The sequence below is a fragment of the Fundulus heteroclitus genome, unplaced genomic scaffold (genome assembly GCF_011125445.2).
Source record: "Fundulus heteroclitus isolate FHET01 unplaced genomic scaffold, MU-UCD_Fhet_4.1 scaffold_177, whole genome shotgun sequence".
Taxonomy (NCBI): Eukaryota; Metazoa; Chordata; class Actinopteri; order Cyprinodontiformes; family Fundulidae; genus Fundulus; species Fundulus heteroclitus.
The window spans coordinates 30001-46211 of NW_023396589.1; the positions used below are offsets into that span (position 1 = coordinate 30001).

Consider the following 16211-nt stretch of genomic DNA (forward strand, 5'->3'; position numbering starts at 1 on the left):
ACCTCCAATCAGTAAAGGTCAGCTGCAATCACCACTCAAGTGTGGCCTTTGTCACTTTACACCGTGTACGGTTTTGTTTTGCTGGTGCTGAGTGTGACTATTGGGCATGATTGTTCCAAGAAACTCAATAATGTGAAAGCATACAGTATACAACTGTGACTGTGCACTCTCTCATTTCTCCATAGGGTGTTCAAAGAGGAGGTAAATTGGCTGAGGAGAAAGAACCAGGGGGGAAAAAAAAGAAATGTAGCTCTTCTCCACCAGAATACATATACTCAATAATAAAGTGTGGAATGAGGTATTTCAGCTGGCAGCCTTACTTTACTCATGGTTCAAAATATACAATTGCACTGTTTTCTTCAATTGTATATACACTCACCATGCACTTAATCAGAAATACTTCTTTAAAGTGCATGCTAACACAAATGGTGAATCAACCAGTCATATGGCCAACTAAATGCATTTAGACGTCTAAATGTGATGATTTGCTGAGATCTTAGCAGAGCACCGGAATGGGGAAGATGGTACTTAAATTAATTTAAACATGATGCGACTGTTGGTGCCAGATGGGCTGGCATAAGCATTTCAGAAAACTTCTGATAGATTGGGATTTTCTCACACAACTATCTCTCAGGTATACAGATACATATCTGAAAAAGAGAAAACATCCAATGAGTGCCAGTGGGAAAAGAAAATGCATCGACTTGATGTCAATACTGCTTTGAGATGATATAAAGGACACAATAGCTTATATAACCACTCTTTAAAGCAAAGGCATAAGAAATTGTGTAATATTAGGAATCTCAATATGTTCCAAAATCTTTCATCAATGTTTTGGTCTCTGTTGAAACTAGGCCATGAAGTACCTCATCGAGAGGGGAGTGAGTGGATATATAGCATATAGTTAGGCTATTGGCTACTGGGGGAAGTACTAACTACTTTTCCATAGGCATCTGTTTTCTCCTGCTACTCTTTATTCAAGCATTATAAAAACTTATTGCAGCCATTAACTTTGAAATATTTACCTCTCTCTAAAATACACTTCGCACCCTCTTTTAACTCTCTTTTCAGAGGCATTGAAGGAACTATTGCTGCCAGTATTACAGCTGTTATAATTAATTTGATGTGTTCCGTTTGTTTTTCTCTTCCACAGAAGGTTCTACTGACTCAGTGCTTCTGTGTTTAAATGTGCTGTTTCCCTGGACATATGGAGATATTAACTATGCGTACTCTGTTTTTTCCCACATAATGCAATCCTAGATCATTGCTTAATTTTATATTCCTGTGTCTGTCTTGTTTCTCTCAACCCCCCACCCCCCAACCCAGCTTGTATCCCATACTGAAACTGGTTGTGCTGGAAGTTTATCTCTGTTAAAAAGGGGGCGGTTTATCTCCACTGTCACCACATGTTTGCCCAGGATGAGGGTTTGCTAGCCTCGTGAGACCATCCTGATCTCGCGAGCTTTTAAGGTTTCACTCGCAGATCAGTCTGGCTACCCTCCGTTAAAGAAAATTTGGAGCCGTTCACCAAACGAATGTCCAATCAGCGTTGGCTTTGAGGCGGGTTGAGGTGTGACGCAACGGGAAGCGCGACAGTTCAGTCTAAAGAACATGGCGGCTTCAGCCGATGAAGCTAGCGTTAGCGTGGCTATCGAGCAAATTTTATCGGAATTACAGAGTATTTCTTTGCTGAGCGAACGAGCCTTTACCTGCAGCGGCAAGAGTACCTTGGCTTGTGGTTGTGTTTTCATCGTCGCTCTGTTACGAGCGACGACGAATCTGATTGGTTTATTTGGCCCGTCTATCACCAACATAGGCCAATCAGCTAACCAGTATTTTCGCCCCTTCCCAAAATTACTTCAACGGAAGGTTTCCAGATGGATATGCGGAGCAAATCTATCTGGCGGAGTCAGGTAAAGGGTTTGCTGCAAAATTCATGAATTAATATAACTGGCTGGGCTTCCTATAATAACTTTGAACCAGTTGGCATTATATGATTGCTTGAACTTGACTGTTCTGTTTTAAAATTAGGAATTAGATGTCAGCTTGACTTCAATCATTGCTTTTGATTGATAGAAACTGAATTTGGACCAAACTCCAATGTTATGGTGCCTAGTGTTAAAAGTAAGAGTGCAAATGTAGGCAGCTACATTTTCTTCCTTTAAAATTTCCATTTGTCTGCACAGATACAAAAAAGCAAGGCTTTAAAACCACCAAACTCTTAAAGCCTTTTCAAGAAAGGCTTTTAAGAGCGTGAATCATGGGCATTCATGTGCCAATGAAAGTTTCAAATCCATTTTGCAAAATCAGCTGCAGAAAACAAAATGAAATGAGTCACAGGACTTCACTGCAAACCTAAAAACATTTATTATTATTACAACGTGTGAAAAGTGGAAAGAAAAATGTCTGACAGAACATTTCGTTTATAGATTTTTAAAATAAATCACATAATTTATTATATGTGTTCCACACAGAGACGATTATGTGAATCCTTAATTTATTCTCAGATGTGTTCTGGGAATTTCAGCAAGATTAGTGAATGCCAGTGGGTTATGGCTGTCTGGACCACAAGACGTTTTATGTTGCAAATATTTTGTTATTGCCCTGTAGGGTTGACTAAGCTTGTTGGTACAGCTGCACTATTTGTGGTTTTGTTTCCAATCCTTATAACGTGTAAACAATTCCTGATATTTTAATTAATCTTTTTTGTTTTTGTTTGATTTAACACCTTAACTGATGGCTGACTAAAGAAAATTGTGGAATTGTTTACGGCTCGTATGCTATTTTTTTCTATTATGTTCAAACTTTTAAGTGAAGCACAATGCCTAGTTTTGTTCCAACTACATGCGCTGGTAAATTAAATAAATGAATAAAATAACTGCTGTAATAAACATTGAGACAAATTGCAGCACTGTGCCAGCATTACATATGCAGCACTGCTGGGCTGCAATAGGGAATGCAATTCTGCCTTAATGTCAGATTAGAAATATCAACACTAATCCATGAGTTATGAAAACAGCACACGTCGTCTAAACGCCAACAATGTTGGAGCTTGGATGCTCCGTGCCAGCATTTATTTGTCAACCCAGCCATTAAGTGAAGAGTTTAGAGCACTGTAAACACACATTTTACTTGTTCAAACATCTGTATACTTCCATCCCCAGGCTGGTTGTGCTCTGAGCTGGTTCCAGCTTACCTGACCTCTCCTGGATCTTCGGTAACCAACACATCTGTCTTACAGCTGGCGATGGGGTTGATTGACAGCTCCACTGGTGGCACAACAAAGCTTTTGCTTACTGGCAGCCACAATCCTTGCCCCAAACTGTAGAATGATCTGGACAAGCATGGAAACAGAAGCTCAAGTGAACATTTTGACAGAATGAACTAGAAAAAAAAAAACATCACTTATCCAGTGCATACATGTAAACTTCAATTTGATACAAGTAGCTCATCTGTGGTGAGGGAGTAAAAAAAAAAAAAAAAAAAGAATTGCTGACAATCTTTGCTTGCTCCAAATATAGGCACATTCAAATATGTTGTTTTTTTATCTCAGGGTCAAAGTGTTTCATCTTACATTTATCTTAACGTAATTGTGAATAACTTTTACGCTTTTAAAGAAACATATTATAACTTCTATCCCTCTAAGCCAATTAAAATAACAAGTTCTGGTAAGTGTTACATGTCATTTTTTCCCCCATTTTACCCCAAAGAAAAGGATGGAATTTGGAGTTGCATTTGGCTTTCAGCTCATATTGTATGTAATATTTTTGACGTGTCTGTTTTAAACTTGCCCCTACCATTTGTGTGAACAACTGCATTTTGAACAATGTGGCCTGTAGTAGGGGTTTCTAAATGGCAAACAGACAGTGAGCGAATGAGAAAAATCAGGTCATGAGCGGGTGTCTAGCTTTGTGTATTTTTATTTAAACCTATTCCCTTATTTTTGTGTAGTTTATGGGAGAACACGTCCAAATCATGTTTGCTTCAGTCAATGTGCATTTATAAAATATGTTAGACATGCTTATATTCAGTTTACATCTGGTTTTTTAAGCTTGAAATTGGATATCCCCTATATTTCTAAAGGAATTAGTTCATCATCTAAATCAATAAATTCAGGTGTTGAATCCCTTCCAAAGCCACAGGTGGATAAAATTCAGCACCTGGGACTGCAGGCTGCTTACAAACATCTGTGAAAGAATGGGTCTCTCACATAGCATAGGATGCCACCTGTGCAATAGGTCCAGTCATGCAATTTACTTCTTACTAAGCACTGAGTTATGGGTTAGTGGTATTATAGCAATATGGAAGTGAATGGGAGCAATACCAACTCAAGCCTTAAAGTGGTATGTAACATCACAGAGCAGGACCAATGGTAAATGATAACAATATAAATTGTGATTCACTCAGTCTTTTTAATTTTTCATCTAATTTCGTCAACTTTGATCATATTCTCTTTAAAATTGTGAAAGTTTTGCTATTTTTCATGTAAATCCTTGGTGGCGCTTGATAGCGAAGCCGGTGAGGCCGCAGCGAGCTTGGCCTCCCCTGGGATTGCGCAATCCCATGTTGACTGCGCTGGCTTCCATTCTGTGAATGCATCTTCTTGTCTCTAGATAATAAATTCAATTGTTTAAACAGTTATGAAGCGATTTTCCACAATTCAATATACGTGGATTACGAATTGTGTTTTGGTCATCTAACTATGTGTAGGTAACATGTTTATGTGTGCTGCTGTGCGATCATAAACGGCAAAGAACAGGCCGGCAGTTCCTTGACCTCTAGGCAGGGGGCGCTCAAGAGACACCGCTCGTGATCCCAAAACTGTAAAGTGACAGCAAATTATGGATGTTTTATTAGTGAGTTATGCTAAACAAGTAAAGCACTAAAAGACTCAAAACGTACAGCTGGAACAGGACTGATCAAGGAAGGCTTTCCTCCCTGGCAGTGATCTCCATTCAGACTGAGAGACTTTTAAAACTGAAGAAGATGAAGATGACTTTTACCGGAAAATGACCGATATTTTTGTGCAGAAAGAGCGCCGCATGGACTTAAATTATAAGTAGAGGTAAGACAGCGATAATTAGTCATGTATTGTTGTTGTAATGAAATGTGTGCAAAAGGTGGGTTGTAGTTTTTGAATGTGTTACAAATGTAAAAATCCATCATAACTCAAACTGTTACCAACCAAATGAAAAATAATTTATTATTTTTTCATCAAAGAATCAATATTTTTTCCATGTCTCTTGGTGAATTTATTTGGCTCAATCAGTTTCCTTCAGCACATTGTAATGAGTCTACTCTGTAGAGTATATATATTTGTAAATCTGATTCTGATGACGTCAGTGCCTCACCAGCTATGAACCCTAGCGCACGTCACTGGCACCGAGGAGCAAAGGGTGTAGAGATTACCAACTTTTAGTAGGATGAAGAGGTCCAAACATACAGCCTACATGTGGCTCTCTGATTAGTTCAAGAAGAATGTGTTTAGATCTTCATGAAATGGTTTGTCATGACCAAGTAGCTGCATCCCAACCTTACATCAACAAGTGCAATGCAAAGCATTAAATGCAGTGGCGCAAAGCACACCAACATTGGCCTCTGAAGCAGGAAAGATCTGGTTTCTGGAGGGATGATTCCCATTTCTCTGTCTGGTAATACAATGATTGAGCCTGGGTTTGGCAGAGCAGCACTTGCCTGACTGTGTTGTGTCAAGAGAAAAGTTTGGGGCTGAGGGAATTATGTTGTAGAGCCCTTTGTGAGAAGATGGGCTCAGCCGCTTAGTTCCAGTGAAAGGAACTCATAATTCTGCATATCAAAACATTTTGGAAATGTTCCTCCTACCAACTTTGTGGGAACAGTTTCAGGATTGTTCCTTGCTGTTCCAATGTGATTGTGCACTGGTGCACAAAGCAAGGCCAATAAAGACATGGATGAGTGAGTTTGGTGTGGAAATATTAACTGGCCAGCACAGTGTCATGGCATAAACCCGAAAGAACACCTTCAGAATAAATAAGAGCAGAATATATGAGTCAGATCTTTTGACCCAACATCAGCGTCTGACCCTACAAATGTGTTTTTGAAAGAATGGTCATAAAGTCCCATAAACATAATCCTAAACCTTGTGTATATTCTTCACTCAAGAGTTTGAGCTGTTTCAGCTTCAGAGGTTGGACCCTCAATTTGATATTTGTATGAAGGCAGACGAGCAAGGACCTTTGTCAATATAGTTAATCTCTAGTGAGCTACCAGGAAGCCAATTTAGAAGACAGTAATATTTTTCATAATTTTTTTTAAAAACAAATTATTTTGCAGCTGTATGGCTAGGATAACCTATAGCCTCATGTTCTTATTTTCTTTTTATGGGTATTAAAATTGGTGTATCAACATTTATCAAAATAAAAAAAAAAAATCTTACAAGTTAATTTTTACATGTCTAAACTATAAAATTAAATCTGATAAGTTTAATAATTATTACAAGTCATTAGAGATCAAACAAAAGGGACAAAACATAACCTTTATTTGATTGCTATATGTTGTAGAATAAACAATGTTAAAGTGTTAATATTACCAATGTAATTCAGATAAGTAAACTTAAATGTTATCCTATATAAAGGTTAAAACTGTAACTTTGCTTCTTTATGGTTACTTAGACATGTTTTTATTATCTATATAGAGAAACTCATATTTTACATGATTTCTAACATTTACACAATTTAAAATTTTACATGATCTCTAAATTTATCAAATAAGTAAAATAAGATTATGCCTTATATATTTATTTTTGTCTTGTTTTTGCTTTTGTCAACACGTTTGATCTCACTTGGGATTTAGAAGCATCAAATACATACAGCTCATTTAATCTACTTGTGCATTTCACACACAAAAAAAGGCCTTGCAGATCCTCTTGGGAATGATGAATGATCATGTTGCACAAAATTGGAAATACAATTTTGTGGAGCAGTAACAGTGACTGAAACATCAGAGGAAGCTGTTAGATGGTTCAGCATCTGTTATGCATGCTGATATCCACTGGTCAATATGCAAAAAGTGATTTTTTTTTCCTGAGAATTATTTGGTTTGAGCAGGCGGCCAAGCCAACGTGAATAGCTGCACAACGGACATGTCTACCAGGACATGCAGCTAAACTTTTGCCAGAAGGGATGCATATTCACTAATTCAAGGATACAGAGGCAAACCTACAAAGTCTGCCAACTTTCAAGGTACAGCAATTGTACTGCAGAAGGCTACCGCTGGAACCACAAAGAAGGATTTCTGTACCTTGATTTCTTTGTGTGGGCTGAAATTGAACTAGCTAAATAGACCTTTGTGTGTAGAACAAATGGTCAACAGGACACTTAGTTTCAGTGTTCTCCACCGCCTCAAACCCTGCAATGAAAAATCTTCAACATGCTGCTAATCCCCTGATTTGAATCAAAGAATTTATATACGTTTCTCTTATCCTGACCTCTGCTCAATATCTGACAGATCAAAAAAATGATATAAATCCATTCCTTGAGAGGAGCTGGTACATCAAAAGATGCTTTTATTTCTCACTGTTCATGCAGTTCTGCTTTTACTGAAAGCCCACCAACTGTGAATCTAATCCCTGTTTCGATAAATCTTCTCTCCTCACTGACATAGAGTACTGAGTTTGTTATGCTAAGGAGCATCGCAGTCTTCTCACTTCCTACTCTAAGCAGCGCTGATATGAAACGGGTCCAAATCGAGACGAATGCAGGCTTCCACTTTACTGCTGCAACTTAACTTGCTCGTGTTGTTATCTGTGCTGGCGTGTTCAAGGCTGAATGCATTTTGCACTGCAACTGAATCTTTGTGTTTGGTTACTCCCTGAATTTCTGTGTGCTACCTGATCCCAAACATATTGTGGTGCTTTTAACTGACAGCGCAGCCATAGACATTGAAGTGTGTCTCTGTGCAGAAGACAGGCTGTGAATTTAGTGCATCGGTTCTTATAATGGACTCCACCTGAACAGCCATGCCTGCAAGGTCAGCATACAGAGGAGCGAGGCTACGGCGACAAAGAGTCCCTCCTACCTACAAAAAGAAGGTCTAGGGAGCATTAAATAGGAGTTCGATTTCACAAAATCAGTATCTATCAACTTTTACGACATCCACCAGTTTCTGTGTTTTCGAGGGGGCTAGCTGGTTAAGAAAAAGGAGCTAGGCAACAGAGAAAGGGTCCCTTGTCTTTTACACTTCATGAAAAATGTCAAACAGAATGACCCCATCAAGACCGGGGAGTGAAACAAAAAATGGCAGTAAAAGCATTTCAAATGAGTCCTTCCACAAGCCTTCCTTGGGCTATTCTGCAAAAAAAACACAAAAACCCCTCTGGCAAGGCTTTATTCAAGCATGCGGTGTCTCTCTTTGTCAGGACAGCTGTATTTATATGCATTGCCAGATACTTAGCTGTATACTCTGTCACACACATGCAAGTCACATGTGAATTCATGTCAGGAACATGGCACCTGTGCATCCACAGACCCACAGATGGCTAGCACAAGTCATATGATCAAGAAATGCACCGAGGCGTAGGACTCACCGGAAGATTCTCTCTGGGGCCTGCTCTCCTGTGACTAGGTCGTAGCCTTTCTCCAAGTTAGCATATGGCCAAGGACTTAAGAGAGGACACAAAAGTAGGGACACAAGGACAAGGAAAAACATTACTTATTTCAGATTATTATTTCACAGTGATATGTGACTTAGTTGCGTCATTAAAAATGTATTCAAGCACATTACCGTGATATAAACTAATGTTATGGATAGATCCTGATGCTTTAAAATGTAATTTAGTCATGCAGTCAAAAGTATGGACAGTAAATCCCCTATATGCCTGTTTCAAAGAATACATATTTCTAAAGTAAACATTTATATTAGCTATTTAAACACACTGTATAAAACAACACATAGCTGTTTTTTCTCACTGGCGTCAGATCAGAGTAAATGTTTAAAGTTTTAGATCAGTTAGAATTGCTGAAAAAAACCCAGAAATCTCTCACTCATTATTTTGCCGTTTGGCAAACTTTCTCCAAATTACAATTGTACATCCATTTCCTTAGTATTCAGTAGAACTGTATGGATTGGATGAAACATTTTTGACTGTCCATCCACACGTTTCTCACAATAATTTGCTGGAATTTTGAGCTATTGCACCTGAAATAACTAGAATTAGTTAGGCTGTCTTGCTCACATACAGCTTTTGAGCCCGGCAAACAAATCTTAAATTATATTGTGATCATCAAGGGTTCATGACAGCAACTCTAAACATGGACTATATTCTGACAAGCCACATTGTAATAAATTTGGTGGTATGATCAGGGTCATTGTTCATTTGAATGACCCAATTGGGCCCAAGCTTTAACTTCCTGGCTGATGTTGCTTCAGTGTTTTCCCATAATGTTTTTTCCTCATAATGCCATCTATTTTGTTAAGTGCACCATTACCTTCTGTAGCCTAAGGCCCACACAAAATGATGCTGTTACATCTATATGTTACAGCTGGCACGATTTTTTTCAGGCTCCCAAGACTTTTAATATTTGATGTCAACTGATTGAACATAAGTAAAAAAAAAAAATACAAACAAAACTGCATAAGGCATTATTTACTAAAAATAATTAATGTATTGGTCTCTTAAAGGGATAGCTTTGATTTCTTGAAGGTGGTTCTTATAAGTGCTGATGACTGGTCAACACCTTACCTGCAGCATACAGTAGTTGCCTCCTGGGATTTACTTTTATGAAACAGAGTTTAGTTTCCCAAATAACTAGTTTTAAGAAGACCAGCATAGAAGAATAGTAGATCTCTGCCAAATTAAAAGTTCCAGACTTGTAATAAGTATTTGGCCGTTATAACTACAATTTGTAACCAGGTTAAAGTGAGAACAGAAATGTAATATTGGTATTCAGATAAACAATTTAGTTTAGAGTATTACACAGCGTAACTCTTACATGACATACATGGACATGCTAACAACCTTATGTGTTAAAGGATGTGTTTAAAATGAATAGGCCATTGTAATTAACTGCAGCCTGACAATCCTCTGTGTAAATAACCATCAAGTGCAAATATGACAGCAGTGTAAAGGTTTATAAAACAATATTTCATGAAATATAGTGACATTTCTGAGACTAGAGTTGTTTTACCAAGGGGAGATGCCACTTGGCTCTTGGGCTTACGATCACTAACCTCCAGCTGGGATCCTAATTCCTGTTTCACTTCTGTAACAATAACGGTGACTAGTCATAACCCCTCAAAATTACCCAGCCTCAAAAACATCTGAGCTATCCAAGAATGTGAAACCCCTGGGCACACAAAGATCTTATTGTGTTGCTGGGGTGCCTTTCTGATATAATAACCCACTCAGAGGGACAGTGGTAGAGACGATATTTGCCAGATTTGCAGTTCATGGGAAGGAAATTCCCTCAGGAGGTACATGTACAGTAGCAGATTTGCTGAGGATAGCTTGGGCCCCTATCATAACTGCTTGCAGTTCTATTTTTTTCTCTCTTTTTTTTTATTTAGAATTTCTAGTCATTCTGTTGAGATTGCTGCTACTTCTGTTCTTTTGTATAATCTAGTTTTGGTGAAGTTTGTACATGCCATCTCATATGATGCTGGGATAGGATGGCTACATTCCCACTGCAGGTCTTAATGCTCAATTCCGATTTTTTCTGAAATAATTTTTTTTCTTTCTTTTTTTGCGAGATTGTTCACATTTCTTTGAAAACGCTGCCGATATCTGACTCCAGTTTGAACTGCTTGCGCCTCCAAACCGACCCGCACGCACAAATGACAAATGATAACGACTTAACACCCAGTACGCTTCGGTTCAGTAAAGGTGGAAGAAAAGTGTTTAATGGTTAAAATGTCCAACGGAAGCCATTTATTGTGTCAGCGGGTGTTGAGGGGGAACCACACAAATAAAAAGAGACTGAAACTCTTGCATTCTATTGCGCTTTGGTTGCACAGAGGTTTATTTGGATGCAGGGACGCAGCCAGGAATGGAAGGGCAGGGATTTTAACAACTTCACAGAGACCGTTCATTCACAGCTTTGGGAAGTTGAGGGCAACTTTTAATGTCAGCACCTCTCCTCTCTACTCCAAAGAAAAAACACTTGTATAACTTTGTATCGCATTGCAACAGGGGCAGATGGTGACACATTACCCTCGTTGAAATGCAATACAATGGATTACGAGTGAAAACCTCTTCGGCATTGCAAAGTCCTCCTTGTGCAGGATTGTACACAAATTCTGCACAGCCTTGTGCTACGTCACTCATCCAAATGGTTTCTATATGGGGCGCCCAATTTGGCTGAAGCAGAAGTTTTGCTGCATATATTAATGAGGTTCAACAGCTGACTGTCCCTCCACTGAGCAGTGCTTTGGCAGGCAGCTGCCATCTATCTTGCTAATCCTAACTGACGTCACGTTCTGCCACCACTGGTACAAAGTTGGGACAAATTCCGTTTGAAAGTGACGTCAAAGAAGCATCAAATCCACCTTGGTTGTTCCTACTGGAGTCTCACACAAAAGATTAAATACGAATTGGATTCATATGCGGCTCAAATTTGAGCCACTTCTATATGTGGCTTGAAAAGATCTGTGACTCGATATGTGACTTGAAAAGATCCGAGCATTCCCAGTGGTTCTAAAAAGCATGACATGGTCACTTGACAAGCAAAAAAATCTGATTTGGCCACACTTCCCTGCAGTGGGAACGAGGCCTATGTTATACAGTTGTTTAAAAAGGTAACCATGCTCCTTCAGCCCCTTCAATGTTTGGCCAGGCGGCAATCCCAAGTCTTTTTTATTTTATTTTTGTGACTCTAGTGGCTTTTATTTGGAAATGGGAGGAGTGAGAAAGGGAATGACATGTGACAAAGCCTCCGTACATGAGACACATTTTTCTGCCCTTGCGGCACCATCGTTTTTTTTTTTTTTTATTGGCAATATATGTAATCGACCAACACAGAGTTGTATCCTGGGAAATAAGAATAAAAAGAGAACAGTTCTGAAAGTAGTTGTGACCAGCATTTGTATTAGTTCACCCCCCACTTAGTTAACTTTTTGTCAAGCCAATATTCTCAGCTATCATGTTATTAACGCATTTTTACTTAGCTTTTTTTTTTAGAAAGAAAGATAAAATTGGTAAATATTGCAATGATGGTATGAGTTGTGAAATATGCTTAAGTCATTCTTTCTCATCTGTATTTCCATCACTCTGTGACCTTCAGCATTTTGAGCAATGTCCTTTTTTCCCCAGTTTGAGCATCTTCCCTAGTGAGATTCCATCCAGCTGGCTAAATATTATGTTGGCATGTAAAATACAAGTTCATCATAACACTTAGAATGTATTAGCAAACAATTATTCCACTCCAAATAGTACTTTGATAAATTGAAATTGTTGATATTGAATGGACTGAATGGGCTGAATTTATACTGCCCTTCTAGTCATACTGACCACTCAAAGTGCTTTAGTTTATTGAGATGACGATACATTCCAATATACTGTACAGCCCTATTCTGTACTTTCCAACAAGTTTTCCTCCTCTTTGTTTAGCTCTGCCTGTCTTCCTAACCTCACCAGGCAAACTTCCATGTCTCCACTGAAGAAAAGCATACCCCCAGCATGATGCTGCCACCCCTATGGTTCATTGTGAGAAGTGCAGTATTAGTTTCCTGCCTCACATAGAAAAAACAAATTTAGACTTGTCTTAAATGAGCACCTTCTTTGACAAAATTAGGGAGTTTCCTACATAGATTGTGGTGAATTGGAAATTGGAATTCTTGGGGCTACTTTTGCTTTCTTCTTGCCATATCCTCATAAAGCTCAGATTTGATGGAACCAGTACTACCCTATTTTTCGGATAATAAGGCGCACTGAAAATCCTTACATTTTCTCAAAAAATGATGATGAGCCTTTTAATCTGGTGATCCTTATATATGATTACTGTTGTGCTTACTGTTTGGTTTCATGTGGTGCAAAGCGCTCAAAAATCTGTAAACATGTGCAAGTACGACATTGGCAACAAAGCCACTTCGCTCAATGGATATTCAGAGCATTACGGGATACTGTGTCACTATCTGATTGGACCCCTTGAGCAGTCTACAAGACTGCCTGACTGTAATGTCGAAACAAGAAGTGCATTCATGTAAAGACCCCCACATTCTCGGGCATAGTTCACTCCACAGAGGTCCACGTGTACATAGCTTAATTTTTACGACTTGACAGCAAGAAGTCTTTACATCGATTTGCTTTATATGTTACACCAAGTGTGATACACTGAGCTGCTCCGCACAGTACGCCCGAGTATGCGGGAGCCTTTAGGCAGCTCGCACCCGAAATACACTCTAGCAGTAATAAACCTAGTAAGTTAATTCAATATAACAGTTACGTTTATTTTGGCCCTATGTTGGAAACAGGGCAGTGTAGTCCAACTACTCTGTCCTCCTGACAGAGATGGACAGAGAGCTGTGTACGTGAAGGGGCAGAGTCATATTACACACTTGGAAGGAGCATTTAGTGACAAGCAAAGCTGGACTAAAATGTGACCAGTGACTGGGAAAAGGAGCTAATTGTCGAGCAAGTTCAGAATAAGAGAAGGGGTTTATCTTTCTTCCCATCTGGTTACTTTGCAGGGACTTTTTTTCCATCATGTTCTTTATTTCCTCTCCTGCTGATTTATCAAATTACACACTACAATGTCCATCCTATTTTCTTTGTACACTTTGCGCATTCCTGGAATATGTTTTTTCAACACTTTACTATAAGCTCCTACATTCCTCTGAAAATTTAGATACATTTTTTATCTGGATTTTAAATTGTTCTAATATTACAACATGGTAATATAACAGTGCACAATTTTAGAATTTGCTTTAGCTGAAATAAAATCATTAATTTAAAAACAGCCTTGTTATATTAGCTGAAGGGTGCCAGGAGAATTGAAGCTATGAACCTTAAAATCATTTCTAAGAGTGTTCAGGTAGAAGTAAGTTTTCAGGTGTGAGTGAAATGAGCAAAAAGATCTTACCCTTCGTTGCGACTCCAGTCACTACGAACACAAAGGTGTTTATGGACAGGGTCTGGAGAATAACCCTCATGACAGCTGCATTCTCCTGTGGTACAGGGAGAAACACAGAGGCAAATTTAACTTCCCCTTACTGATGGAATCCATTGCCATTTAATTTGGCTAAGGTTGCCTCGTTCATTAAAGATGTATCAATTTTCTTCACCGAGATAAAGATGACGCACATTTAAAGTGAAACCAATCATATTAGCAGGTATCTGATGAAATATTTACCTAGATGTAGTGCATATTATTCTCTTGGGTCTTGCTGAAACAAAGCATTGTGATATACGACCCCCATGTTTCTACAGCTGGTTAGTTGTTTAACTAAAGGATACTTCCTAGATAATGACCCCTTTTTTTCTTTCAGAGAAAAAACAACAACATTACTCCAATGCACACGTCTACATTTCATCAAAATGGATCCTACAGAGAAGTAGCCAAGTCTCCGTTTCATATTAGCGTTCCATCAAAGTTTTTTCTTTTTTTCCTCACAAGGCCTAAACATTCATAAGAGTTTTGTGTCGTTGTACAGAATCCTGGCTCAATCCTGTCCAGCTGACAGGACAGCCTACACCACAGAATCAACAAAGACATTTAGCTGCCAGCAAAGCAGCCAATTGTGTCACTGGTGTTGGTTTTTTTATGGGTGCTGCTCCACCCAGCTAGCAGCTAAATGTCAAGTGGCCTATTGTGTTTCATATTTCATTCACAAAAATCATGAGACTTAAGGATTATCCTTTAAAAGGTCACTGTGGTGATCACTGACGTGAATCTCCATAAATTAGATCATCATAAAAAATGATGTCAGTAATTAGATTTAAAAAAGTGAAACTCTGTATAAAGATTACACAAATCACATAGAGCTATGTTAAATTTATTTGTGAACCTGTTATGGCCTACTCAATCTGGACGAATGCTGACAAGCTGATAGTTATCCAGCTGAAAGTCACTGAAACCCAACACAAGAATGGTAAGCCACTGAAGGCCATTGCCAAATAAACTGTATCCAATCAGGTTCAAGGCAATTTGAGTGGAAGGAAAACGTGTGTTTGAAAAGAGTTCACGAGAAACAGGAATAACCACAGCCTGAAGGGAATTGTGAAGCAAAGCTTTTTCAACAGATTTTCAATGTGTCTAGTTTAGAGTAAGTGCTTCAAAAGCCACAACACACATATGGATCCAGGACATGGGCTACACTGGTCCATCCCCTTTGTTAAGGCACTCCTGAACCAGAAACATCAGGAGCTTCTTACCTGGGCTATGGAAAACAGGACTGGACTGTGGTGCAAAGTCTTGTTTTTGGGTAAAAAACTGTTTTGTATTTTATATGGAGATCAATGTCCCAGAGTGTGGCTGAAGACTGGAAAGACATATTTAGCTTTGACACGGAGATTTTTTACAGTCAAAGATGATTAGGGGATCCATCTAATTTGCTGGTGTTGGCCCAGTGTGCTTTATCAAGTCCAAAGTCAGCACAGTGTTCCACCAAAAACTTTTAGAGCCCTTCAGGGTTCCTCCGTCTGAGAATAGTACCTAGAGTACCAAAAAGTGGTAGTACTTGGTTTGTGACCATGGGACAATCTTCTTTAATTTGCCAACACAACAAAGTTACCTGTCCTCAGTACCATAGACAATCTATGGAGTTAAGGTTTTCGAAAAGAATAATGTGGACATTGTTGTTCTGCCTCAGGTGGAGCTCCTCTATGTCAGAACAGGTGCAGAAATCCATGCAAAATGAGCCCCAACCAATTTTAGAGACAGTAGACATGCCTGCTTCTCAGTAGACAGATATTTTGGTTTTCCTTTTTGTTATTGTCTTAGGAGATTTCCCAAATTCGGGAGAAAGTTAAAGGAGCAGGGTTGGTTTGTTCTGATTTGAAACATTATTACATATTGTTCATTTATTTTACTTTTGTTTTAATCAGCTCTTTGCCGCAATCAGAAATATGAACTTGAAATACATAGCTATTTTTAACGTAGTTTCAAATTAATTTATCAAGATGAACCTACTGAAAAAGACTGACATGTGAAGCTTTAGGGGAAGGATTGATACAGGGTTGCCTTATGCTACATCAAGGTTATCAGCCTTTCCTAAGCAGTTTCTATTTACCTCAGAGATGA

General features: G+C 38.7%; 1 protein-coding gene across 1 annotated transcript in view; it reads right to left on the bottom strand.

Moving 5' to 3' along the window:
- Positions 1-16211, bottom strand: part of LOC118556276 (astrotactin-2-like) — a gene marked incomplete at its 3' end in the record, with an annotated part of 301412 nt that overhangs the window by 23084 nt on the left and 262117 nt on the right. Inside the window, exons 8-10 of the mRNA XM_036129494.1 lie at positions 14052-14136; positions 8564-8638; positions 3197-3334 (exon numbers count right to left, since the gene is read on the bottom strand). Coding sequence (XP_035985387.1) covers positions 3197-3334; positions 8564-8638; positions 14052-14136 — 298 coding nt within the window. The remainder of the gene's footprint in view (positions 1-3196; positions 3335-8563; positions 8639-14051; positions 14137-16211) is intronic.